Source organism: Gopherus flavomarginatus, chromosome 5, assembly GCF_025201925.1.
Source record: "Gopherus flavomarginatus isolate rGopFla2 chromosome 5, rGopFla2.mat.asm, whole genome shotgun sequence".
NCBI lineage: Eukaryota > Metazoa > Chordata > Testudines > Testudinidae > Gopherus > Gopherus flavomarginatus.
This window is the reverse complement of record NC_066621.1, coordinates 50,426,941-50,453,976: the sequence shown is the minus strand read 5'-3', so window position 1 is coordinate 50,453,976 and position 27,036 is coordinate 50,426,941. Positions and strand designations below refer to the sequence as shown.

The 27,036-nt window shown below is 47.9% G+C and overlaps 3 protein-coding genes across 4 annotated transcripts in view; all 3 read right to left on the bottom strand.

The window, feature by feature from the left end:
- LSP1 (lymphocyte specific protein 1) overlaps window positions 1-27,036 on the bottom strand; it is a 512,003-nt gene that overhangs the window by 90,969 nt on the left and 393,998 nt on the right. The window lies entirely within an intron of this gene.
- TNNI2 (troponin I2, fast skeletal type) lies at window positions 19-18,788 on the bottom strand. The gene is made up of 6 exons (XM_050955977.1): window positions 18,666-18,788; window positions 4,454-4,495; window positions 3,777-3,905; window positions 2,322-2,411; window positions 1,804-1,980; window positions 19-509 (listed from the first exon to the last, which is right to left on the bottom strand). The coding sequence occupies exons 1-6, from the start codon at window positions 18,786-18,788 to the stop codon at window positions 411-413; spliced, it is 660 nt and encodes a 219-aa protein (XP_050811934.1). The 3' UTR covers window positions 19-410.
- Window positions 18,625-25,587, bottom strand: LOC127051429 (uncharacterized). Its single transcript, XM_050953724.1, has 5 exons — window positions 25,492-25,587; window positions 23,793-23,891; window positions 21,705-21,794; window positions 19,951-20,135; window positions 18,625-19,698 (listed from the first exon to the last, which is right to left on the bottom strand). The coding sequence occupies exons 2-5, from the start codon at window positions 23,878-23,880 to the stop codon at window positions 18,841-18,843; spliced, it is 1,221 nt and encodes a 406-aa protein (XP_050809681.1). The 5' UTR covers window positions 23,881-23,891; window positions 25,492-25,587; the 3' UTR covers window positions 18,625-18,840.

Sequence of the window (27,036 nt, the reverse complement as noted above, 5' to 3'; positions counted from 1 at the left end):
TGATCATGTGACACAAAGTAAATTCATGCCTTGCTCTCCAAGGCTTAAAAGTTCAACCATACTTGCAAAGCTTTATTTACACAGTTAAGGATCACTTTGATACACCAGAGCCTAGAAAATTACAGGGTTAAACTGCATTTGATTTCAGTTCATGTCACTAGCATTGTTTCAAATGTAGTTATGACATTGCATGATTTAGGACAGTTGTTTCCATAGCAACAGTAGGGGGTGGGGCTGAAAGTAGGTCTTGTGTCTTGGATTGCTTTGTGAAATGTGACCCTGGGCTCAGGAAGTTTAGCCCTAAACACTGCTAGAGAGCTGGTTTGAAAAATAGGTGGCAGGAGAGATGGAGGAGGAGAAATCTGGAAATTGATTAGATACCAGGATTAGAGTTAACAGCTGTGTGGAATTTAGGATTCACTAGTCTCAAACATCTTCTTCCTGCCCTCCATGCCAGACTTCTCCTCGATGTTCTTCCTCCAGTCACCCACGTCACGCAGATCCTTCTCCTGTTGGCATTAGGGAAAAAAAAACCATGGAAGTACTGACAACGCTGGATGGTATTCATGCCCATCCTTGTATTCTTTAGCTAACATCCATCCCAGTGTAGCATAGATACCACCTGGGATTCCAGTTAGCAAACCTATCTAATATCCCTAAGGGGCGAGATTCACCCCTGTGCAGAAGACTGGCTCAAAGCTTATGCCCCACAAACCATATTTTGAAGGACCTGATTGTGATTTAAGTGATGTCTAGGCTTTGTGCTCCTCCTTAGTTCAGGAGTGAAATGCACCCCTAATGCCTTTCATCCCACAGTGCTTTCCAAACCATCCATACAGAGATTGTTTCACCCACTGTTGAAATGCAGCCCCCTCTGATGTGGAATGAGGCAATTTCATTAACAGTGCAGAGAAGCTCAGCACAACATTTTTGGGTCAGGAAGTGAAGAGTTTATCTAATAAGAGGAATTTAGGTTAGCAGGATGTTACCCCGAACTGGAAGTTGATCGAGACTCTAGAGATATATCACAAAATCATAGACAGCAGGGCCAAGAGAGAGCATTTGGATGATCTAAGTCTGAATTTTGCAGGTCTGCTCACTGGGACATTCTTGCTAATGTCACCTAATCTGTAACTGGAGTGGAATATCCACCCCTAGCAACCAACCATGAATGGGCAAAGTAAAACAGTTTGACACAAAGCTCTTAATCCATCCACAGATGGGGAGGCCATTAAAATCTAGAGTTTTACCACTTGGTAGTAAAAATGTATGTCAGTGAGAGAACCCCAAACCATCTCCCACTGTGTGGCTTTGGGCCACTGCCACGTGTACATCCTCATGACTGCTGGAAAGATTTAGAGATATGAGGCAAATAGGGAAATGACCATGTGGCAGAGACAGGATCACTCTCAGGATGTTAGAAAAGGGTAGAGCAGCCCGGTGTCAAGTGCAAACAATACAAAGGTTGGATAGCAGAAGTACATAAGGCCAGTGATTGGGAGACCGCAGCCTTTTCTGAGCAACCAGGGTCTTGGTCCAGAGATCCACTGGCCAACTGGTCCACGTGTGTGTTACAGGTCCCCTGTGTGCCCAACCCACAAGAGGAGAGTCTGCTACGGCTGCAGGTGGGGAGCCAAGTGCTTTAGCTTAAGTTGTTGTAGCTCATGCTTTTAGCTCTGGAGGTCTCCAGTTTAGTCCCCAGTGCGTTGGTCAAGATACGGCTGTCACACCAGTACACAGGGAAGTCTGATTTCCAGCTAATAATGCCTGGATCCTATTACAACAGGGGAAGTTGCGTCGTACCTTCTCAGTGTCCTCCTTCTTGACCTGCTTCAGGTTAGCGCGAAGATCCATGCAGACCTTGTGTTTGGAGCCCAGTAGGGCACGCAGCATAGCGTCAGCAGACATGCGGACCCTACGCAGGGGTGGCCTCTTGAACTTGCCCCTCAGGTCAAACAGTTTCTGGGTCAAGTCTTCAAGCTACAAAAAGAAAGAGGAGATGGGGAGAGAGGAGAAAATGATGTGGTGAGATGGACCCGTAGCAGAAGACGAATGGACAGACGAACACACAAGTGCATATAGTGTGATAGAAAGGAAACGCCATCTACAAAGGTAAAGGATTAGTTTGACAAAGCTTAGGCAAGCACGGAAGACATGTGAAGCGGCGAAGACATGGGCATTTGGGAGAGCGGGCAGGTACAGTGATGGTGGGGTAGGAGAACAGGCAGCAGATACATACTGTAGAGAGGGACAAAGCATGAGGCTGGGGACACTCCACTGATCTCCACAACAGCAGAGATGGGACTGCCAGGGAAGATTACCTCTTTGGTGGTTTTCTGTAACTTAGCCTCAGTGTCATATCTTTCCTCGTCCACCGCCTCTATCTTGGCATGAAGCTTTCTGCATAGGTCCTGCAGAGAAAGAGAAAAGGATATGGGCCATTGGAAAGCATGCGACTCACACCGCCTACCCTTTCCACAACTTCCTCCAGTTCTGTAAGAGCCCAGCTCAGGTGCGGCTCTGAATCACTGAACTTGGGACGGGCCACCCTGCTTTCTAAGGCTCCAGCAGCTTAACACAATTGACAAGTTGGCTTACCCATCGGTTGGGAGTTCCCCTGGCACAAGGGAATTCCCAGGTTGCACATGGCGACTATAGCCAGCCTCTCCTCTGCCCACTGGCCCCAGTAGGCTAATCAGGAGTATGACTGAGGCAAACGGGTGCTGCTGGAATGACCTCTTGGCAGCTTTAGGCTGCTTCTCAGGGCCACACTTCCGCCAAGGGGGCAAGTTCAGAAGAGGCAGAAAAGAAGCTTTCAAGCCATTTTTCCCTTCTCACAGCTCAGCTGGCCAAGCTCTGCTCTAGTGCAGCTCAGAAATGAGTCCAAATATTGCTCCATGTGGCTTTGCATCGGGCTTTTGCATTTAAACTTCCTCAACTGTAATTGATTTCCAATCAAAGATCCAAAAATACAATAGTGCTGGAAATGTCTGGTGCCCACCCCCTAGGGAAAGTAGTGCCTTTAACTCAGTAGTATAGAATGCTCTCAAGCCAGCCAAGAGAATTCCCCTGTGCCCCTCTTGCAGGAATGATGAGTTGTCTTAACATGGAGTCTTTAGGGGAACCTGGAGGACTCCTTTCTCCTCCACCTTAAAGAAAGATTGCATTGGGCAGGAGGATCTGTTGTATAAATGCAACCTAGTGTGACTGTGAGTTGAAAGGCCCCAAACAAAATCAACTTGATACCTCACCTCCGAGTTCATGATCAAACCTATTGGACATATGGAAACAGCTGAGCAACGTTCCCTCTCCAACATTTTGAGTGGTACATTCAGAGTTGACCATCCTACTTCAGAAATTTTTAAAAAGCCAGAATCCATTTCTGGACCCACAAGTTTTCATCTCTGTTTGTGGAGGAGAGAACACCTCAAATGCACTGTAGAGCCAGGACTTCACCTCTCACTAGCTACTATGGCAGAAGTGGAGCAGAGGATGTAGAGAACATGGGTGCTCAAATTGTGAGTAATTAGCACCAGGGGGCATATGAGGAGATGACAGGGGGTCACAACCACCTGCCTTTCCTAAATTCCAAACAGCAGGCACATCCCTGCTGAGTCGCAAGGGTTTCATGGGATTGAAAAGGTTGAGAAGCACCAATATAGGGAAATGGGCAGTGTGTTGGGTTGAGTTGGAAGAGCCATATATGTGGGGTAAGGCAGAACCCCAAACCTTTCTGCTCTTGCACGGGAGAAGATGGAAGAGACAAAAGCTGTTACCTGCAACTCCTGCATGGAGTGTGGGAGTGACAAAGGAGGACAGTGCTCGGCAAGGTATTTGGCCTTTTCTGCTTCTTTAGCTGCTGTTTCTTTCTCTATGAGAGTAGCAGCAATCTGGAGCATAACACTCTGGAGGGGGCGGAAGAAAAAAAAAAAAGACAAATTCAGTTACTTGTATGAGTGAGCAGCAATGGGGAGGGAAGGAGCTCACAGCCACTCCCAACCCCAGCATTCTCAGCAGGAATCACTGAAGAAGTGCTCACAGCAGGGGGTCATGGACACTCCAGTCCAACTTGTTGCCCACAGGAGTTGCTTCTTGTAGGAGATGGCATAAGAGTGCTGGATGTGGGGAGCACACAGCTACTCCCAGGACCTGCTTCTTCCAGCAAGAGACCCCAACCGCAGGGAATGCTGTAGGAGCAGTGATTTGGGAAGCTTTGGGATACCCCAGCCATTGGCCAGCCTGGAGGAGGATTCACCAATGATGGGGAACTTTCAGCTGTTCCAGTTCCAACAGGAGGCACTGTCTGGAATGGGGTAGGAGGGAGCATCAATTTTGGGAGCTCCTGGCTTTCGCAATCGGGGCAGATGCAGGAGCACTGGCTGGCTCAAGAATGGACAGTAGGATGGTTGTGGACAAATCCCATACTTCATGCAAAATCAGGAATAGCACGTACCTTCAGATGCTGCCGGCGGGCAGTGATTGCCCTCTTCCTTTTCTACGGGTGGGAAGAAAGAAAGAAAGAAAGACAAGGCAGGTTCACCACGTGCTTCCTCCCCACCCCTTCCCATCTAATTCTAATGACAGTTTTAGCATCTATATCCCTCCCCAGAGCCTTCCCAGAATGGCAAGCAAGAGAAGAACTGCACACACAGCACAAAGGGATCTGGCATCAAGCCCCCACCCAAATCCTTAGCAACTGGTCCCCAAACTAGAAGACACTGACAGTTTGCTGCAATCCATATATGCTAGCAGAGCTCAGCATAGCTCTTCCCTGCTAACCCCAGTGTTGCCAACTCTAAGCATTCAGCAAACATGAGTCAAACCTCAAATCCTGATTGGCTTAGAAATCATGAGCATTCTTTTAAAAAATAATAGATTGGGGCCCTTTCCATTCCCCCTCCAGTTTTGGACCCCTGTAGGGATCACATGTTCTAGCTTTTCTCCGCAGCCAAGAGAGCTAGGAATGTGTGCACTTTAAAAACTGAAAGCTGAGATTGTAATCCCAGGACTCCACGAGATGGAACTTTAAGAACACCAAATATTGTGAGACTCATTATCAAAATTATGAGAGATGGCAACTTTGTTAAAAAGTCAATAGTACTAAAGGGCCAGTGAATGGAATGCAGGGGAGAGAAGCATGGAGGAGGTAGCATGTTAGAATTAATCCCGCATTCCAACTCATCCCCGGTTTAGCAGTTAATGATCTTTCTATTTACAGCATTAAGGTTGACTGGGGAGACAGGGCTGTGGGATGAGAGGATTCCTCATCACAGGGGTATGAGCACAGCAGTGGGGCTGCACATGCAGGGAAGCACCTATGTTCATCACTCCAAGGGGACAGACAGAGCAGCAGGAGACAGGACAAAAGCCAGATTTACCTTCCACAACTCCCCCTCCCCCTTGCAGCAAGGAAGGGTGGGACATAACCAGCTTTGTCGCTGCAGGGGAGTGAGAAAAGCACTGGGGCCATGGGAGTAGGGAAGCCAGATTCATTGCTCCATGAGGAAGAGCAAAGCCGAAGGGGGCCATGGGAGCTGCCAGGCAGGAATGGAGGCAGGCATCAACAATACAGCAGCAACACACTCTGTTACCTAGTGTGCATTGAGCTGGCCATGAACCTACGCCCTGACCCCTTGTTTGTGACCGCACCTTGGTTCCCTGACTATCGTTTGGGCAGGGAGGATAGTGACAATAAAGGAATTGCTCTACAGGACAAGAGTCTAGGTCCAAGTTTCACACATTGGCCAATACCCTGATGTTGCAGAGGAAAGTGAGAATCCCTCCCCCATTAAGCACTTGGGCAATCAGGTAATGCTGCCCGTGGGGGTGGGGCTGCAGGATACAGGTCCAGAGTAGCTTTTGCATTGGGCCTTTTTTGATTTGTTTTTAAATTAATATAAAAAAAAATCTCATTGAGTAATTGAAATGTCTTTCACATGGATACAAAGCACCAAACTTTGTTCATTTCCAGGCTACATGGGCTAGCAGAAATATTCTATTTACAGAAGCCACAAGCTCTGTCCCACACTGCATTGCATCTGTTTCCTGAACATTTCATCATAAAGACTGTGTGCATCTGAGTGTGGTTGGGGTGGGGGAAATACACACGTTTGATGTGTATTTGTGGGGGAGGGGAAGAAGCATTCTGTGCTTTACGGAGGTGGGGGCGGGGAGGAAGAGGATAAAAAACGGTAGCTCAGTAGATAATTATTTACATTTCAATTGCACCTTTCATCCAGAAAGAGTGCAGAGCCACTATGGAATATGTAAAGATCACTTCATCATGGCAGAAAGGCAGCCACCTCTGAGGTGCAATGCAGCAGCAGATCAGCTGTTCTAAGCTGCTGTGTGCAGCTAAGAACAGCTGAAGAACACCCTACACACAACTGAAAGTGCAAAGGGAGAATTAGAGAAGTGAGTTGTTATGACTTCAACTAGAATTTGATCGGCTGTTGGTGCTAAAACTTTTACTTTGAAAAGAATTCCCGGGGGATTTCCTTCAAACTTGATTTCAGTGGGCGTTAGCTTAAGTAATGACTGACTGAAAACTGGGTAAGGACCTCATGGTTTGATCTGATGGGTGAGCAGAACCTAGGTTTTGCCTGGCATCTGAAAGGCAGCACCCCCAGCACTAGAGTGTCCCCCTAGCCCTGTGTTGTGGCATTGGTGCAAGAGGGAATCAAACCACCACTATGCAGTGCCTGGGTTTCCTTGGAGTTCTCCCCTATCCAAGTAATTACAGGCCCCATCCTGTGTCGCTTAGGAGATCGGCCAAGGTTCCACCATGAAGCGACACATACAGCAGGGTATTCTGGACGATGCTCACAGAACCAGCATCTAGCCTTGCGGTGAATTGCTTCCACTCCTCTACTTTACTATGGGGCAATTCATCCCAGTACTGAGTCCATAACAGCTCTCTGGGCAAAATCCACCCCAGCTCAAGGCCTATGCATCACATATGCCTCAAAAAAAAAAACAAACAAACACGGGTAGAATTTCCCCCCGAGTGAGTCAGAGACAAGCCGGACACAGCAGAAGGAACAGGTAGATTCTACAGGGAGGGAGGAATTCTTCTGAGGGGATTCCACATGTGCCCCTCCCCATCCAGGCTTACACTGCTGATGGGACTCTTCAATATCCTTCATAGCCATTCCCAGGCTGGACAGAGAGTTGAGCACAGCATGACACAAGAGCCTGATCCTATTCTGACTGGAGTCAAGAGGCGTTTCTAAGCAGGCAACCTCTTGATAACCCAGAGTCAGGCCACAGAGAATCACCTTCAAAAAGGGATTAGATGAGGATTTGTGGGTGCAATAGGATCAACATCGTGCGCCACAGCCAGCTGAGCCTGAGAGGATGCACCTTCATGGCCATTCCTGTCTCTATAATTGCCTCTGTTGCTGTAGAAGCTACAAGGCTAATGGACCATGAACACCTTCCACTCAGCTGGGGCAGCAGGTACATGAACATCTTCCACAGCACCATCTTGTGATCAGCTAGGGAAGCAAGGATGCTCCTGGGGGAAATCCAACCTGCAAACTACAGCCAAGAAACACACCTCCTCCAAAACATTATCTCCTGCCTTTCAGCTTCTGGGCACTTGTCCTTTTAAACCCTTTTAGTCTGCCTATTTAGTTAGGTGAGTTTTGCAGATCCACATTTCCTTTCAGGAGCTGGTCTTTTTAACAAGATAACACAAAGCCAAATGTGATACTATCCCCATGCAACACTACTAAGAAAAAATCCCAGAGAGAGAGAGAGAGACTTACTTCTTCACTGTTCAGGGAGAAAGAGAGAGAAAAAGGGAGGGAGGGAGGAAAGGAGAGAAAAAAAGGAGATTAGCATCAGAACCAAAAACAAGAGAAGGAATTTAGAAACAAAAGTTGGCACTTATTTTAAAGACTAAAAAGCAAACCAGTGCCACCTCGTTAGAGACAAAACCAGAAACTTACTCTGACATCTTGGTTTAGTGGATTTAGAACCTGCAATTAAAAAGAAGTGTAACAATTATTTGTGTTCAAAGGGAATTTCTTGGATTAATCAGAAAAGGACAGTTTCATCAGAAAAGAGGAACCGGTTCGTGCTTCTTTTCCAACTTCCGCAAAATCCAGTATCCCAGAGAAGCAGGCTGTGGGTTATGGAGAGGTGCCAATCATGTTCTCACCCCAAACCAGCACCCGGAGTCTTTTGGATTGGATAAAATGCTTAGGGAACATGACAGCCATGGCAAAAAGTCCTCATGTGTGAAAGGACCACTACAGCGCCTCCCCCCCCCTCCTCCGGCTGCCACCTTCTTTGATCACCCAGGCATCCCTTTTCTCATGCAAGTGGGCTGCCTGTTGACTCATCATGTACTTATTTTATAAACACTGTAGGGCAGGGAATTGAACCCAAGTCTCTTCCTCATCACAGGCTTCCCGAGTGGCCTTGGCAAGTTGCAATCTCTCTGGGCCTCGATTCCCCACTTTTTACAACGGAGATAATAGCACGTCTCTACCTCTCCGGGACGTCGTGGGGATAAATCCATGAAAGATGTGAGGCACTCAGAGACTACACAGATGAGGAGCCAAAGATAGGAAGGTCAAGGCACTGTGTTTTCATTAGGTGTATACAGCACTGAGCACAATCAGGTACCAAGCTGCTACAGCAACATAAGTAACACATCATGGATTGTGTCTGCTAATCCCTGAATGCAGTTCTTTGTAGATTTGGGAGGGCTGGGGAAGGATGGAAGGAGTTAATTTGGTCAAAGGAAGAGATAAAGGTCAAGGGGGTGGCGCAGAAAGCCACGCTGATATCCCCAAGGAAACTTTATCCTGGAAAATGTGCAAGGGCCATCCCATAACTGGGGAGAAAGTGCTTCTAAAAACAGTCAGGGCAGCTCGCAAGGAGCTCCAGCTGTCTCCTTGGGCTGCAGCCTTTCCCAGTGCCAGCCCTCATAAGTCAAGGAGGTCAAGGCAACACAGTGGCAACCACAAGAAGCAACAATACACACAAGAGACTTGGTATCTGAGGAATGTGGGAGCTCCAGGGAGGTTATTTTTAAATAAAATTCTCCCTGCTCTTTTTAATGGCATCTTAAATGGCAAGTGGAAAGGAAGCCGGACAAGAAGAGCCTCACATTCTCTTCTGTTTGACTAACTATATTAGCATCTGCTCCCTGCAGCCTTATCTTGCCTGTTTAGCACCTAGCATGCAAAAATCAACAGCAAATCAGGACTCTCTACTGGCAGACCAAGCTAGAGGGTTCCATACTCTGCAGATCTGTTCAGCGTGGAAGAAACCCCTAGCACCAGCTCATCAACTGGGGTAAATCAGAGTAGGTGATGGAGTTATGCTGATTTATACCACCTGATGATTTGGCCCCTATAGCCTTGGGAACTAGATCCAAGGTCAGATATAAGCATTGTGGGTCTTTGCTTTTCCTTTAACCTGGTTACGTGAGTAAAAGCAATTGACTGGGGGACTGAGCGAATCAAATATTGAGGGCATACCTGCAGTAAACAGGAGGGACCATTTCAGATGTGATCAATAAATACCACAGACATACCTGAGAAAGCTCAGGCTGACTTACTTACTGGAGATGGGGTGTCAGGTTAATTGGAGCTTTAAAGCTTTCCCCCCTCAGCTGTACCAGCAAGAGTCCAGACACATCAGCACTTATCTCAAACTCAAAAAGCAAGTTCCATTCCCCCTGACTCCTGTAACAGCAAGCTGGGTCAGTAAGAGACATGCAAAGGGCTCACCTAAGTCCCAAGGAGAAAAACAGACAGCGCTGGTGGAAGGACAGGATCAACTGGCAAGCCACAGGCAGCTGGCTCAGGGAGGAGGTATAAATGGGCTTCTCCGATGGCTCAGCAGAAAAGCCACCTACTCTTTAAGGGCATGGAGATCTCCTCAGACCAATGACGTGCAAGGGTCCAGAAATACAGAGCACCTCCCTTGGCTAAAGAAGTCCATCCAGCCAGCATTCAAGGTGTCTTGGAGGAGAGAGAAGCTGCAGTGACTCAGGGAGTCTCTATAGGGGAAAGAGATGGAGGTTTACAACTTTGTGGCAGGAGGGGGCAACTTTCGTGAATTGCAGTGATCATGGAGGAAGGAACTCCTCATTAGCAGCATTGATAAAGGCACAGCATTTGCGTGGCTCAAAGGCAATAATGTTCCTCCTTTGGATGCTCACTCATGTTGTGGTGAACCCCCTTCTGTGAGACTCAGCAGTTTCATTACCCCATCAAGATGTCCCCGGTGTCCAGGAGTGGAGTTCAGACAAAACTTTCCAAGCAAGGAGTAGGGGAAAGTGGTTAGGGGAAGGTTCAATGTCACAGGCTATTAACATCAGAGTCAGACAAGAGAGGGCTCTGGCAGGCAGATCAGGACTGCAAAGGCCTAGGACCAGCTGTTACCTTAACAGAGGCCATGTCTACCTTGCAGCGCCTAGAGCCCCATAATGTAGACCCTTCCTGTATCAACAGAAGGGGGGGGGGGTTCTGTCAACGTAGTTAATCCCTTAGAATTCTTCAATTGACTTACCCATGTCTACACCAGGGGTTAGGTCAACCCAACTACAGCACTCAGGGCACACCACTTTTCAAAGCCCCGAGCGGCATAGCCAAGTTGATCTAATTTTTAAGTGTATGCCAGGCCTAAGTGTGAATTAAGGATGTAAGGCCTGGTCTGCATTAAAAAGTTAGGTCGACGCAAGCCACCTCACATTGACCTAGTTGTGCATCGGTCTACACTTACATTTGTCTCCCTGTTATCGCAACACAGGAACACCACCTCCTCAAGCAGTGCTGAGCCATGGCTGATGTACTGAGGTCAATGCAGTGTGAGCATAGATGCTGAGTTACCTATGTCGACTAGAACAGTCTTCCTAACATGGACCACTCTGGTCACAATTGTGACTCCAGTGCTCAGGGTCACGGAGACCGGAAGCCCACTCCACCCCACTTTAAAACTCGGTGAATTTTTGAAATACCTTTTCCTGATTGCTGAGCTTGGTGAGCACACTTAGCAGCTCTCCATTGTTGTTGTGCACCACGACAGTTACATGCTCCAGACACACTCCGGCCAGGAGTAGACAGCAGATATGGGATCTTCTGGGCCTGTGGGGAGAAGAGGTTGTGGAGGTACAGCTCCAAACCAACCATAGGAATGTTGGCATCTACAAGCAGATTGCACAGGGGATGCAGGAGAAGGGGTATGGCAGGAAGCAGCAGCAGTGCTGCCTGGAAGAGAAAGAACTGCGCAGGCATACCAGGAGGTCAGGAAAGCCAACCATCGATCCAGTGCCAAGCCACAGACCTGACACTTTTACAAAGAGCTGCCTGCCATCCTCGGCAGAGACCCAACCACAATCTTGCACACCACTCTGGATACCTCTGAGAAGCCCAAGTCACAGGCCCCTACTATGAACAGTGAGGATGAGCAGGAGGAAAAAGGAGTATGGGGGACCTGCAACTGGGGGGTTCCACCTATGCCATGAGCCAGAACCTGTTTGAGGCTCCACTGCAGTCCAGGCAGTCAAGCATAGATAAGCCCATTGCAGGGGTAGGAAGCTCAGATAAGTGTGTAAATTTATTCCCTATTACAAGGATGTACTGACAGTACCCTCCCCTCCACTTAACAGGACACAGCTATCTATTTTTCATGACTTTACGCAGACTAGAAGAGATAGCGGTACAGCAGAGACAGAGTTATTTGCGTTATATTCCCCTGTAGAGGTAGGCATGGGGGAACCATGCGGAGAAGTTTGTTTACATACGCAGGGATGTCCCTTGAATCTTCCTGAGAGATCTTAATATAACTTTCACGCAGGTACTCTGCAATCCTCTCCTGAAGGCTTCTAGAGATGTGCAATCCTCTCCTGAAGGCTTCTAGAGATGGCTGCCTTATTTCTTCCTCTGTGGTGGGACACTTTCCCACATCCATTGGTGATAACTTCCGCAGGCACCATTGCAATACACAGGCTAGCAGTGTACAGACCCAGCTGGCTTTGGAACTCCAGCAGCAACTGAGTTCTCTGTGCCTTTATTAACCTCAGGAGTGAGAGATCAGCTAAAATCACCACCGCCTGTGGAGAACAGTGCTAGCATTCATTGTCACTGCCCTAGACTCCCACATCTACTTACATGCAACCGAGCAATTCCTTCCTCATTTCCCTCACTCCAGCAGGCCACACTCACCACGGCTGGTCCTGTGAGCACTCTGAAGCAGAAGTGTCAATAAGCATGTCTTGCTTAAAACTTTAGGGGAGCGAGGGAAGGAAGTGCCGAAACTGAACGTTCACTTTCCATTGTGACTACACTGACAGTGGCACCTCTGTGGGTTTTATCGGCAGCCGTTGCGGCCGTGAGGAGTTGGCAAAAGTTTGTAGTGTAGACGTGGCCTAAGAAGCCTGCAGTTTACATTCACTGCCAACTACCATCTCCTCTTCCCAGCTCCCTGCACTTGTAGCATGTGAAACAGTGGTCCCCAAGCATACAATGTGATCATAAGTTCATTTCACATGATCAAAATTGACAAGCCCTCCATCCCTTCTGCACATGGTGCTTCACCACAATGAGAAGCATTTTTAAAAAGCAAACCAAAGAGGGGGTTAAATAAAACCCATCCTTTATAGTTTTAGAAAATGAATAATCCCAACCTGTACTGGAGAAAATAAAGCTATTTCAGTAGTTCTAGGGGCTCATCTCAGTAGCATGCTTGTGGCTGGCTGAATTCATCCACGTTCACAATGGTGGGTGTGTTCAGGGGCCCCAAAGAGCTACCTCTTGCAGATCTCTTCTAGCAACCCACGTACACATAGATTATTGGCCATATTCCCACCTTGGAATAAACTATCATGCTTTTGGCAACACAACATGGACAGGGCTGTTACTGTCTTTTTCCAGGTAGTCTGCTGTGGGCATTAAAATGGAGACAGTTTTTTCCTCTAGCAGCCCAAAGGAGGGTGTGAGCATGGCAGAACTGTACTGCACTGTGGGAAAGAGGGGTGGGAGGAGAGGCATTAGAATACTAGCCCCGGCGAAGTAACTAGCAATATTCTTCCCAACTCTAATGAGGTCAGGATTTCATTCTGCTCCTTAGCACTCCTCACCCATCAATCGCAAAGCACATTAAAAAGGAGGACTAGTGTCAGAGTCTTCATGTTAGAGATGAGGGAACAGAGATGCATACAGGTGAGTGACTTGCCCATGGTCACAAAGAATTAGAAATCAGGATCCTAGATTCCCATTCCTGTACCTGCTCCACCTCACTCTGCTCCCCACTCTCACTCCAACTCCACTGGTGTTTCATGGCCAATACAAAGTCAGCTCTGGAATCATCTTTAAAATAAGTAAGCCTTTAGCAGCAGGCTCACTGTTGCAGACTTCCTGTTCTGCTACCTTCTAGCATCTGAGCAACCACAGATGCTGTTGCCTGCAGCACGGCAGAGAAACAGAAAGCCCAGAACGTGAAGGGCCAATTTCTCACCTTAGCAGCAAATGAGTTTTGCCCCTCACAAGAAGTGAAATTTTCAATGGCAACAGCCCCCCTCTCCCTCCCAGCAACCCTTTTGTGGGATAGAGGTGAGAAGAAGCCATTCTGTAACATCAGGGACTAGACCATCAGCAGTTGTAAATCGATGCAGCTCCACTCGTCAATGGACCTATGCCAATTTACACCAGCTCAGGATCTGACCCCATGGCTGTAATCCACCTCAGGGCTCTTGGAAATACACAGAAAGATTTTTAGCTCATCAGAGGCATCATGCTGATGGGAGGAAGGAGATGCACACTATTATGTGCTCTTGGTACTGCCACTCTCATTCTATGAGCAAGCACGTGTGTAAAATTACATCCCTGTTTTCATAACCTTGGCCAAGTTCTTTCTTTGTGGGGGAGGGGATTCTTTTCCTTTACACTATTTTCCCTATTATGGCAGTACCTAGGAGGATCAAGGATCAGGGCCCCATGTAAACGAGAGTCTGTGCAGACGAGTCACAAATATAGCCCTTGCTATCAGAGCTTCTCTGCTACACGGAAGCACAACTCAATTGCTGAATAGTACTGCAAGTCAAGTTTACTTTAAAAAGAGAATCATACTAAAACTTCATGCAAATGGCACTCCCCTCCAGTCAAGCCCAGTGGACAGTCGCATGAAAATATGTGAAGACAAACTTGGCTTTTATAGGTTTCTGAGTGGTAGCCATGTTAGTCTGTATCAGCAAAAAGAACAGGAGTACTTCTGGCACGATAGGGACTAACAAATTTATCTGAGCATAAGCTTTTGTGGGCATAGTCTCTAAGGTGCCACAAGTACTCCTCCTCCTTTTGGCTATCACAGTGCATGCATCACGGTTGGAAAGGTGACTACTTGTTGCCATCTGCTGGTAGAACAGCAGCATAGCAGAGATTCACTTCCTTTCTCTCCTCCCATCCCCGCCCCCTCACCCTCCCATTTCCTTCCCCTGGGACTGGCCCTTGTTCACAGGAGCCAAGAGAGCAGAGTGTATGTTTTGGTTTAATAGCCAAATTGGACACTGGGGGTAACGTGCCCTTCCGAGGCCTAACAATAATTGGAGCCCTCGTCAAATAGCTGCTGCAACTCACACCGCATAGGTAGGCCCTGCGTTAGAAAACAGCCAGCCTTGCCGGGATGTTGACAAGCACCAACCTGAATTTGGAGCACACGTCCCATTGACTTCCGTGCTTATTTTTACATGCAGTTTGATAATGGAGAAGCTGCTGGACTTGTCCTAGGAAACTGTGGCCTCTCTGCAAGCCAGTTTCCTTGACTTATTTCTCTGCCCCGATGTTGTTACTAAGGCCATTAGTCAGGAAATGACAGTAGCTATTCCTGATGCTATTTTCTGTTCCAGCTGCTTATTCCACCCACATAGCCCAATCCCATTTCTAATGATGTCCATGGGCATTTTGACATTATCTTCCACAGGAGCAGGATCTAAAGTAGTTATCTGGCCCGTTACCAGCATATTTATCTTCAACACTCCTGTGACAGGGACGTACTATTATCCCCGTCTTACAGATAACGAACTGAGACACCCTGAAACTAAGTAATCTGAAGTCTTGACAAGAAGTCTGGTGCAGGTCAGGGAAACAAACCCAGGTCTTTCAAGTCTAAGGCTAGCACTGCATCCAGTAGATCACCCTTCCTCATGGGATCAGATCCATTCACTAGTCTTCCCCTTTGGCTGTGTCTACAATGACATCTTTCCATCAAGTTTCCTCATTGCCGCAGCTCCAGCAATGGTAGTGACGATGGGAGCACTAGTTTAGACAGACCATCAGCATTTTACTCTGTGCTCAGAATGGGCCTAGTGAATGTGGAGTTTATGACGCTTATAGCTATCAGCATCCTACCCACTTTAGTGGCTACAAGCTGTGGAGATGAACTGGTGGCAACGCAACTGGGAAAAGTGACAAAAAATGGTACTGTAGGTAAAGTCTACATGACAGAAGTGGCTACTATGGATGAGTGTAATATTGCCAGCAAAGAGAGACAAACTTGGTCTACACTGAAAAGTTACATCTGCATAGCAACATCAGTCAGGGATGTGAAAAAAACATATCTCTGACCAACGGCGCAATGCTGACAGAACTCCCAGTGTAGACACACCTATGTCGACAGAAGCCTTTCTGTCAATACAGCTAACTTCATTTGGGGAGGTGGTGTTCCTACATTGACAGAAATACTCCTTCTGTCGCTGGAGGCTGCATCTATACAAGGGGGCTATACTGGCATAGCTAAACAAACATAGCAATGACTAGGAACCTACCAAATTCATGGCTGTGGAAAACGTCTCATGGCCCGTGAAATCTGGTCTTTTGTGTACTTTTACCCTATACCAGACAGATTTCACGGGGAAGACCAGCATTTCTCAAACTGGGGGTCCCAACCCAAAAGAGTGTCATGGGGGGAGTGACAAGGTTATTGTAAGGGGGGTTGTGGTTTTGTCACCCTTACTTCTGCACTGCCTTCAGAGCTGAGTGGCTACAGAGCGGCGGTTGCTGGCCAGGTGCCCAGCTTTGAAGACAGCACCCCACTAGCAACAGTGCAGAAGTAAGGGTGTTAATACCATGCCATGACACCCTTACTTCTGCACCTGCTGCCTTCAGAAGTGGGTGGCCAGAGAGTGGCGTCTGCTGGCTGAGGGCCCAGGTCTGCAGGCAGCAGCTCAGAAGTAAGGGTGACAATACCGTACCACACGACACCATCCTTCCTTCCTTCTGCATTGCTGCTGGCGGTGGTTCTGCCTTCAGAGCTGGACTACTGGCCAGCAGCTGCCACTTTCTGGCTGCCCAACTCTGAAGGCAGCGCCACCACCACCAACAGCGCAGAAATAATAGTGACAATCCGTCACTTCCCTACAATAACTTTGTGACCCTCCCAAAAATCCCTTTTGGACTGGGACCCCCACAGTTACAACACTATGAAATTTCAGATTTAAATAGCTGAAATCATGAAATTGACTACTCTTAAAATTCTATGACACTGAAATTGACCAAAATGGACCATGAATTTGGTAGAACCCTAGCAATGATGGTATAGCCTCTGCAGTGTAGGCACACCCACAACTTCCTGGGAGGAATATCTGCTCCTGCTGCTTCAATTCCTCTGCAAGAGGCGGTTTTTCAGAGATTCTTCCTTAGGAATGAAAAAGAGAGAACGGTAGCATTTTTAAATAGGTGGTTTCCTGCGTCAGGCTACAGGATCCCTTTAGCAAAACAGGTTAATGGCATTGCTTCTGTTCTTCCTATCACCAGCTAGGCAAGCCACATTTCCCAAAGTTAAAGCAATCTTTATTACTGTCTCCAAGGACTCTACTGCTAGCTCTTCAACTAAACAACATTCTTGATGCACGCAAAACTATACAGTTCAGCAACAAATTGCCCATGAGCCCTACAAATAGTTGCTTGGCACTAGGAGTGATGCCCAGAACTGGTGGGTTACCCAATTCACTTCCACAGCACAGGTCCTACACCCACTGCAATATACAAGAGTTCTAAGCTTGCTCTACACCATTCCCAGAGTCCAAGGGTGCCTTGTATGTTGGCCAAGCTGAAAGAAATATCAGAGTCCTTATAAGCAAGACGGGTATGGACTTTTATTTAAGTTTTGTTACCACTTTACACCTTCAAATGTTGGCCTGAAAGGTTAAGGAAAGTTGAGGTCATTGAACCTGACGGTCCCGTCACTTTGTTGTTTTAATAAAGTAGTGTAGTATTTTTGAATCACAGGAGGATCAAACAGGCCTATTCACCCTCAGAACATGGGACCAGAAGTTCCAGTGAAAGGTGTAGATTAGCCAATGGGTTAGTATGATAACAAAGCCACTAGGGTACTTCCTATGTAACTTTGGGTAAGATCAGAGGTCACAGGCCTCTGAGAGATTTCCCTTTGAGCAGGTAGCCCAGAAGTGCAAGGTGGAACTCCAGCAAGCTCTTTGTGTTCTGTACAAATAATCAGAGGCTCAAACTGGAAGCCAGGGCAAGGAGGAAACCCAACAAGTGTCAGGAAAATCAAACAGCCAGAGTGATGATGTTCAAATGTGAGAAAGGGCACCAGTTTCTAACTGAAGAAGAGCAATACTTAGCTAGAGACTGAAGGAGGAGACGATCCATGCAGAAACGTAGTGAAAACGTAAGGAAACTCTGATCCTTCACAGAGGAGCTTTGCTCTGAGTTAGAGAAGCCACCTGCTGCCAGAGGACACGAAAGCCAACCTGACCAGGAGCAGACACGTGAAACTTCAGGAAGAGATGGAGCTTCCATGGAGCTGGTGAACTGGTACAACACCCCCAGAATGATGAATGTGACCGTGGCTCCAGGAATAGCTCAGCCCAGGCTCCTCCTGTCTGAAGTTTAGACAAGACCTGGACACACCACAGAGGATCTGCCCAATAATCCAGAGATTTTACTACTGCACTGTTGTCCTGGGCTCTCAGGAATCCACGTTGATGTTGACAGGAGATGGTGGGAGACTAGGCCGACTGGCATACTTTAACCAATCATCCACTGCCATTGCTGTAACCCTTGTCCTCCCTCCCCCACCCTTTTTTGTACCTCCCGCATCTTCTCATCTTTTCTATTATTAGACTGTAAGCACTTGGGGTGCAGGGGCTGTATCTTATACTTGAAAGCACTTTGCACACTACAGGTGCTCCATGTGTGTCACATAATAATGAATCCAACGTGACACCAGAAGACACTATTTTAATGTCCTTCATAACCAAATCAAGGTCTGTTTATCTACAGTCCCAAAGGGTGCTTTGATGCCAGAATTGCCACCTGTTTTCAGGTGTTAACATGTCCTCTTTACCCAAATCACAACCCTTCTCCCCAACCCCTAACACAGTTGAGAGAATTGGCTATAGACATGGTGCCTTCCACAAGAACCTAGCTATGATACCCAGTAGGGAGAGCAGTCATTAGAAACAGCCGTCCAGAATTGCTGAGCAAACCTATGTCTTACCTACCCCTGCTTTACAGAGAGTCAACTCAGGACCTTGCCCACACACATCTTGATGTGCCTTGAGGTTCCCTCCCAGTAATCCTTGTCCAGAGTGACTTGTGAAGTGTTGCATGGATTGAGAGACCTTCCCGCACTCCACTTCTGCTGCACTATGGTCACAGCAGCGACTGCCCAGGATAGCCACCTGCCTTGCACACAGCTTCTAGAACATCTACCAGCATTGTCTTCTTTCCATATGGAACAGCTACAGTCACCACATTAAGGGAGATGAAGGCTATTTTTTTTTTTGGCTGCTTCAGGTTCCACTTCATGGCTAGTACCCCCGAGCAGTTACAGCACTCTGTCCCTCGCCACATTGTCCTTTTAAGTCCATGCTACCTTCCGGGACATGGAATGCTTCAAGTGCCCCATGTCCACATTTCCAGGCTGCAGAGACCTCTCCAGGCCCACCAGCATATCCTGATGGCATTCACGGATGTTCAGCGGGTACCTGGCCCTCACAAACTCATAAGCTGCCATCAGCCGCATGTTATGCTTCACCATTAGGTACTGGATGACACAGGTAGGGGCCAGGGAATAGCCATCCAGACAGTGGATGAGGACCCGCTTTCTTTTCTCCAAAGAGGCTTCAATGCACTCATTGATGTCCCAGAAGCAAGGCTCCCTCAGGGCAGGACATTTCCCATTCAGGGGGCCCTGGATGTCCACTTTGAGGCGAGACCAGTTGTGCCGGAGCCCTCCTCGGCTGCATGTGCATGGAATGACACTCAGGCTGTAGTTGCTGGGCAGGCTGCTCATGTCGATGATGCTGTCGATGTTGTTTCTGCACAGCACCCTCCCGCAGTAGGCCGCATTGAGGTTCCCCAGGTAGATGCAGTCCATCACCCTGGCGATGACAGGCTCTGAGAAGCTGAAGTATTCCCGTCCTCCTGGCTTTGGGTCGCTGGGTTCCTCAGGCTTCGCACCTCCCCTCTGGCTGTAGCTGTGGGACTTCTTGGAGCTGGAGCAGGACAGAGGGTTGAAATCCAGCTCGGCGCTGCTGTTCCAAGATGGTGGAGAGAACAGGGAGAACCGGCTGGAGGATTTGACTTTGGTGAGTGGACCCACTGGACTGGACAAGGTAGAACTAGAGGAAGAATTGGATCTAGAGGCACAGAAAATGGACGCTCGCTCCAGAGACCCTGTGCTGCTGCCAGTTCCACCACTGTGAGCCTGCTCCATCTGCAAGACAAAGAGACTGGTTAGACTGCTGGCACCCTGTTCTCTCAGACCTTCACAGGCAGCTGGAGCAGCAGAGGGGCTAGAGACGGCAGTAGGCCCAGCCAAGCAGCCAAGATATCAAACTGCCACAGGAGCAGATTACACTAGAGGCCTTAAAAGCCTCAAAAATGTCTATGCCCAGACATCTAACTAGCCAGTTACCCTTGTATCAGACAGAGTACACGCCACAACCACACTCAAATCACTCCTCACCTGAGCCTGCAAACTCCTCCGCCACCCCTGGGACACCAGGCCATCAGAGTGGCCATCCCCATCCGATGAGAGCAAAAAGCAGAGCGTTTGATGTTTACTAGTGGGCAGCTGGAGCGCAGGGGACGCGCTGTCAGGCTTTCGATTGAGCGCGTCATTCCTATTCATCATCAAGTTTGGACAGGAGCCTGCAGAGACAGAGAAAGTGACCCAGGCACAGAAAGAGCTTTCATCACAAAGACCTGCCTTGTAGAGAGACAGGGCTCTGTGCATCTTAATAAGCCTTTCCTCAACACTCCCTTTAATGTTCTACTGTTGCTGCAGGAATAATGAGATTCACTGAGAGAAGAGCTTCAACTAATTACAGGAAGAGCATTTCAGCTGGAGATTCAAAGGGACTCAGAAGCTACAGTGAAACCTTTCAGTCCATTTGTCAGTGTGCTTGAGGTTTTCCCACTTTTTGGAAGGCGAAACAATGAAATATTGAGCTAAGAGTCCATTTGTTTCCAGAGCGTTTCATTACAGACCCGATGACTCCTAACAACCCTTATTTACATAGAAGCTAGTGCTTTGTAGCTTTACTGTGAAGTACCACGTATCTATAAAAACACTAGCGCTAATCAGTCTTCACATCCCTGTAAGGCAAGTTTTAAAGGAGAAGAGGAAATGGAGGCCAAGAGGCAAAAGGACTTGTCACGCAAGCCACAGAAAAGCTCAATGAGCCAGAACTTTGTGCCACACTTACTATCCCTCCTCACCATATGCTCCACTCCACATGGAAGCAGCAACAAAGGAAGCTGACAGATCAGTTTCACTCTCCCCCACATGCAGGGCAAGAGAGATACAGAGGGAACGAAGGGAGGATAGGCTACAGGAGGGAGAGAAGCAGCCCCAACCCACCCTACTGCATGTAGCTCTACTTATGCTAATGCACAGCTGGTTAGGGAGTGTGGAACCTGAGTAACAGAACCCTCTGAACATCAGCCTCCCACCTACCAGATGTTCTAATCAGAGCCAGGACTAGAAATCATATGTTTCTAGCACCCAGCCCTGTGTTCAGAACTTACTATGGTAAGAAGTTGAAATATAATTACATACTCTTCAACTACAGAGTTCAGCAGAAAGCACTCCCAAAAACCTCGCTCCAACAGGTTAACAGTTAGCTTTTCCAATCCAAGACCATGGACTTTAACAAGCGCTGACCATGCATTCCCCAATCTGTAGTCACACCGAGAGAGAGGGGGGGGTGTGTGTGTGTGTGTGTGTGTGTGTGTGTGTGTGTGTGTGTGTGTGTGTGTGTGTGTCTGTCTGTCTGTCTGTCTGTCTGTCTGTCTGTCTGTCTGTCTGTCTGTCTCAGAGGCAGTCTCTGCCCCAAAGAGCTTACAAATGAAAGAGGCAAGCATCTGAGCAGAACATGCAGGATGCACAGATTTAGATCCCAGTAGGCTTAAATGATTAACATTTTAAAGCCTGGTCCTGCCTCCCACCCCTGAACCACTGCCATAAAGCTTTCTGGGTCATTAAGCTACTAAGAAATAACAGCAGGGCTATTCGTCTGGAAACTCTCTATACATCTTTAAAGCAGGGAGCAATAGTCTAGCTGCCCTCCACATAAAACCCCAAGGCCAGTCACTTCCCTGCTAACCAGTTGCTCCTCAATATTTGTTTTGCTGCTCTCCATGTTTCCTCAGGAGCTGTGTAAAAGCCAGGTTTAAAAATAGGCAGCCGCTTGGAACATCTCATACGCCTACACCCACCTGTGCAATGCTGGGAGAGAGCCACCCAGGAGGAGAGCTGCAAGGAGCTGGGCATCTTCAAGGTTTTCTGAAGGTGCTTTACAATCAAGCCTGGAAAATTGAGAGGGACATGCATATTAGCAAGGGCATAGTGAGTGACCTGATGTATCAGGACAAAACCCCACTTTATTTAGAGTATTTCCAAGTATAGACCCACAGGACAGACAGCGACTGCTCATAAGCATTCTGCCACAGCCTATGACTCAGCACTATCTAAACAGATACAGTACAGCCCCGGCTCTGCCACGTATACAGGGTAATATTGTGCTGGCCAGCAACTCCTCGTTGCGCTGTACAAACCACAAATCCAGAGCGCAGATGCTTCCAAGTACCACTGGCCTGGCAACCTGCTTCCACTCTGTAGAAGAGACAGTGCAGGCAACAGAGATCATTGGGCCAATTCTTCAATGAGCTGAAACCCACCCACCTCCCATGCCAGAGATCTTAAAATAATCAGGTTTGTACTGAATTTACTCCACAACATCCTAGAACCAGCTTCCCCAGAATAACATGCTTATTACAGAGTCCCTCCCTAAAGCACACATTTAAGTTGACACCAGTTTCCAGCTAACTTCAGAATTGGACAACACAAACACTATTTTCAGACGATCTTCACACCTTTCCTGAGGCTGGCAAGTGTGATGCTTCAGCTTCCATTCCATCCATGATAGATCCCCTTGTTTCTAGTATTATGGTGCCTCAAGACAGCAGTTGATCACCATATGTCAGACATGACGTGTTACCCTGTTGCACCTAGGTATGGCAAGTGATGGGCAGCCTTAGAGAAGAGCTCTCCCCTCACCCATACAGCTGCATCAAAAGCCAAAACATTCTTATTGGGGAGCCAGAAGCAAGGGCCTGAAAGCCAAACAGAGGCACCTGCATAAAAATGACCTAATTTTCATAGGCACTGAGCAATTGCCGTTCTTGCTGGCTTCAGTGAGAGCAGTGAGTACTCAGCACACCCCTTATAAATAGGATAGGCAAGGCCTTGTCTACACACAAACTTATGCTACTTTTGCTTAACTGGTGCAAACCCCATACGTGGGCATTCTTAGGCCAGGATTCTGCAAACACTTCTGTATGTAGTACACTTCACTACGGGCAAATCCTGTTGACTTCAAATACTTAAAGTTAAGCACATGCTTAAGAATTTGCACAACAGTTCCACATAACTTTGTTCCTTAGACCTAGTCTACACTGGGGGAGGGTGTCGATGTAAGATACGCAACTTCAGCTACAGGAAGTCGATGTATCTTATTTCGACTTACCTCCCATCCTCACAGCGCAGGATCAATGGCCGCGGCTCCCCCGTCGACTCTGCTACCGCCGCTTGCTCTGATGGAGTTCCAGAATCGACAGGAGCGCATTTGGGGATCGATATATCCCCGATAAATCGATCGCTACCCACCAATATGGCGGATAGTCTCGACGTACCCTAAGAGACTAGAAGCTTATTTCAGTTTACCTTAAATTAAAATAAAGAGTGTCCACACAGGGGTTTGCAGCAGTTTAACTAAGTTGGTTTTGAAACACACCTTTAGTTAAACTGGTGCCAGGGACCATATGCTTGGCTTTTTTGGGGGGGGGTGGAAGGGAGGGGCTCACTTTAGGCTCCCTAATTTGAATTTTTTGGCTTAAAAGCTTTTATCATATCATTTTTGTAAGGACTGTAGATGGCAAGAGCACCTCCCAAGGCTAGTTAAGTCTCCCAATACCCTGGTGAGGTAGGTCAGTAACTGCCATTTTGCAGATGGAGAAGTTGAGGAACAGAGACGTTAGGGTATGACTTTGGGCATTCACTTGAGTAATTACCAGAACTGGGACTAGAATCTAGGAATTCTGATTTCCGTGTCCCACCCTAACCATTAGGACACAGGCCTTCTCTGGAGGTGGTGGCATGAAGGGGATACAGCAGGCTTTGAAATATACATTACAGCATTTGAAACCAACTAAGATTGATGTTGCTGCAGTTGTCACACCCTTCCCTCCAGGGACTCCTGTTGGGTAAGTCTGGGCCCACATCCTATTTCCCCTTCTCTCACTCACCTGTAACCTCATTCCTCTTTGAGTTACATTTTTTGTCCAGAAGCTTGAAGGCTATGTAATCCTTGTGCCATTTCTCCACCGACTCCATTGTCCTCAGGCCTGCAACAGGGAAAAAACAAGAAATCAAAACCTACAAACACAACTGCTCACCTTTTACACTGGGAGAGCTGACCAGCTGGGAGACAGAAGAATGAGGCTGCCAATTCACACAACAACTGGCTCTCTTTTTCTGATAAGATCACTTAAGTGTGTATGTAAAATGGAGATAGAGCCTGAATCAATTCCCAGCTGCAGCCATGCCCTCAAATTTCAGGATGTTTGCAAAATTTGGAGCCTATATAAAATGAGCTCAGATCTGAAACATACAAGCTTTTAAAACTAGAGATGCCTTTTCTTCTGCATGGTGAGAAAGCTCTGCTTCCCATTTGAGAGAAATCTGAGTAGCTGCACATATATAGATAACTTAATATTCAGCATGGTGCTGGACAACAGAGTAAGCAGCATCTCCCCTAACGTTTCATAATCATGGATCTGGCATTTAGTCAGGATGGTGAACTAACATTGTTGTCCAAGGCTAGTTATATGTTTCATTACTGGGCCTAATCTGTCCCATTAAATGTAACCCAAAGCCAAGGACTAGAAGGCAAGAGAGGACGATGCATGGGTTTTGGTTTAGTTACTTGTCATCTGCTAGGAGGTTAAATTAGAAGAAAAACCTTAAGGGTGAAAAAAATCCCACATGTCTATTGTGATGTTGTCACCTGTAGCATTCATCCCCCCAGATGATTTTGGGAGAGAGAAAGAGGTTTTCCCTCTTGCTAGAACCCCAACAAGGAAAATGGCTACTATCATGAGAAAGCAAAGGGAGACCAACAGAAAACGATAAGGGAAGGGGAACGAGGGAGATGGTAGTTCTAAAGCATTGCATTGCAGTGTCTTAACTTTTCAGATACTGATCCAAAACTAACAACAAAATGCCAAAAGCAGAAGGCAGAAATACCCTGGGGCTTTGGGAGCATCCAAAAGCCTAGTGCCATTCCAAACTTTGGAAAGGTAAAGAGCAGCAAGCCCTGGGCTGGAGGAGTGTTGGTACCAGGAGCCAGCAGGTGCCAAGGAACTAACCAGGAAGACAAACACACTCACAGAAACCAGAATTCAGTGCCTGCCTTGAGAGTGGAACTCACACCTGCAAGATCACAGGCAACCCCAGAACATAGCCCAGGGAGAGAGAGCCCAAGGCAGCAGGGAGGGATGAGGCAGTTGAACCCTGCTCTGAGAGCTGCTGTCCCCCCAGAAAGGCAGGACTGAAACGAGGTACAGAGGAGAGACACCGCCTTCATTCCCCTCCCCCAGCTTCAGCACAAAGACGCACACACCCAGCTCCCAGCCTAGTGCCTCCCTCCTTCCCAACCCCACAGTGCAGAGACCACCCCCTGCCCAGGGCAGGCAGGGAACATTCACCGGAGCCCCCGCCCCCGCCCCCTGCCCCCCACACACTGCAGACAAAACCCTCAACTCCAGCCCAGGCTGGCTCAGCCTCCCCAAAGTCTCACCCCACCTAACACATTCCCAGCCCCACTCCCCGGACAGTAGCCAGCCTGATCACCCCGCTGGAGCTTCCCCAAGCACCACTTGGCCGCTTCAGGAAGTTCTCCCTGTTGCTGGAGCAACTCTGAACAACTCCCCCGAGAAGTTTTACCCGGGGAATCCCGGGGCCTGAGCCCAGTGGGGTGCGCAGAGCCGGGGCTGCAGCCGCGGCTGATCTGCAAGTGCAAGGGACGCTCCCCGGAGAGAAGAGGCGGCCGTGCCGGGGCAGCTGGGAGATGTAGTCTTTGGAACAAAGCAGGTCCCTCTCCCTCCCTCTCTCCCGTGCTCTGAGAGAGGCTGCCCTGGCTCCCAGCCCTTACTCACTTGGGCTCGCTCCTTCCGGGCTGGGTCGCGGGGGGCAGCCCTTTCCTTCTCAATCCTGCCCTGCTCTGGCCTAGTTTGCTTTGCCTTCGCTCCTGGGAGCTGTTGCATTGCCCCTCTCTCGCAGGGTGACCTAATAGCAATCAGGACACTTTTTTTTTTTTTTCCCCGGGGGCGGGGGTATAGTTGCATATATAAGACAAAGCCCCTAATACCAGGATCGTCGGTGGCCCTGATAATATGGGAACATGGGGTTACCCTACTCTCACTGAAGAGACTGGCCAGTGCTCTAGCCAGGGCCGGCTCCAGGGTTTTTGCCACCCCAAGCAGCAAACAAACAAAAACAAAAAAGAAAAAAAGCTGTGATCGCAATCAGCTTTACTGTGGCCACTTCAGTCTTCTGCGGCAATTCAGCGGCTGGTCCTTTGCTCAGAGAGGGACTGAGGGACCCGCTGCCAAATTGCCGCTGAAGAGCCAGACGTGCCGCCCCTCTCCATTGGCCACCCCAAGCACCTGCTTGCTGAGCTGGTGCCTGGAGTCGGCCCTGGCTCTAGCCACTCCTCACCACATCATGGGAGCTGTTACTACCACAGTCCTGCTAACCCCAAGCAACACAGTCATGAGCCAGCTCCCCCATGCCAATCCATGAGCTCACTTAAAATCATGAGGTTTAAAAAGAAATCAGGAGCGGCGGGTATTTGCCTTCTGTTTTAGGAGCCATTAGGTTTCAAGTTTAACCTTCTTCTCTGCAACCATCAGGGACAGAAACTTAGTTCTTATTTATTTATTTTAATTAAAGCTCAGATTTTCACCTAATCACATAAGTCCAGAAGCTGAGGCGTTATATAAAAAAAGAAAAAAACACCCAACATCATGAAAGTCACCATAAAATCATTAGAGTTCACAACACTGGTTAATAAGTATTTACGATGCATACAAGTTTGCTCTTTTGCTCATGCAGTTTTGCCAGCCCCAGTCCGTCAAAACACGAGTCAGACCCCCTAAACCATTGGCTTAAAAATCATGAGATTTTAAACAAATAAATTTTGGATTCTTTTTCTTTTGGTTTCTCAACCTCTAGGATACATTCAATTCACACTGTCCAGGTTTTCCTCCACAAACATGAAGGCCAGAATTTTTTTTTTTTTTTTAAACAGAGTGGAGATTCTCAGCACCAGGTGCTGGGGTTTTTAAAAACAACAGGAAATATCACAAGACTTGTGATAAAAATCATGGGAGTTGGCAGCACCATATCAAGCCCTGTTGCCCAGGGTTCCCACATGTATTATCACTTTACTTGTACACTTTATTAATTTCATTCTTCCACCCCTAGTAA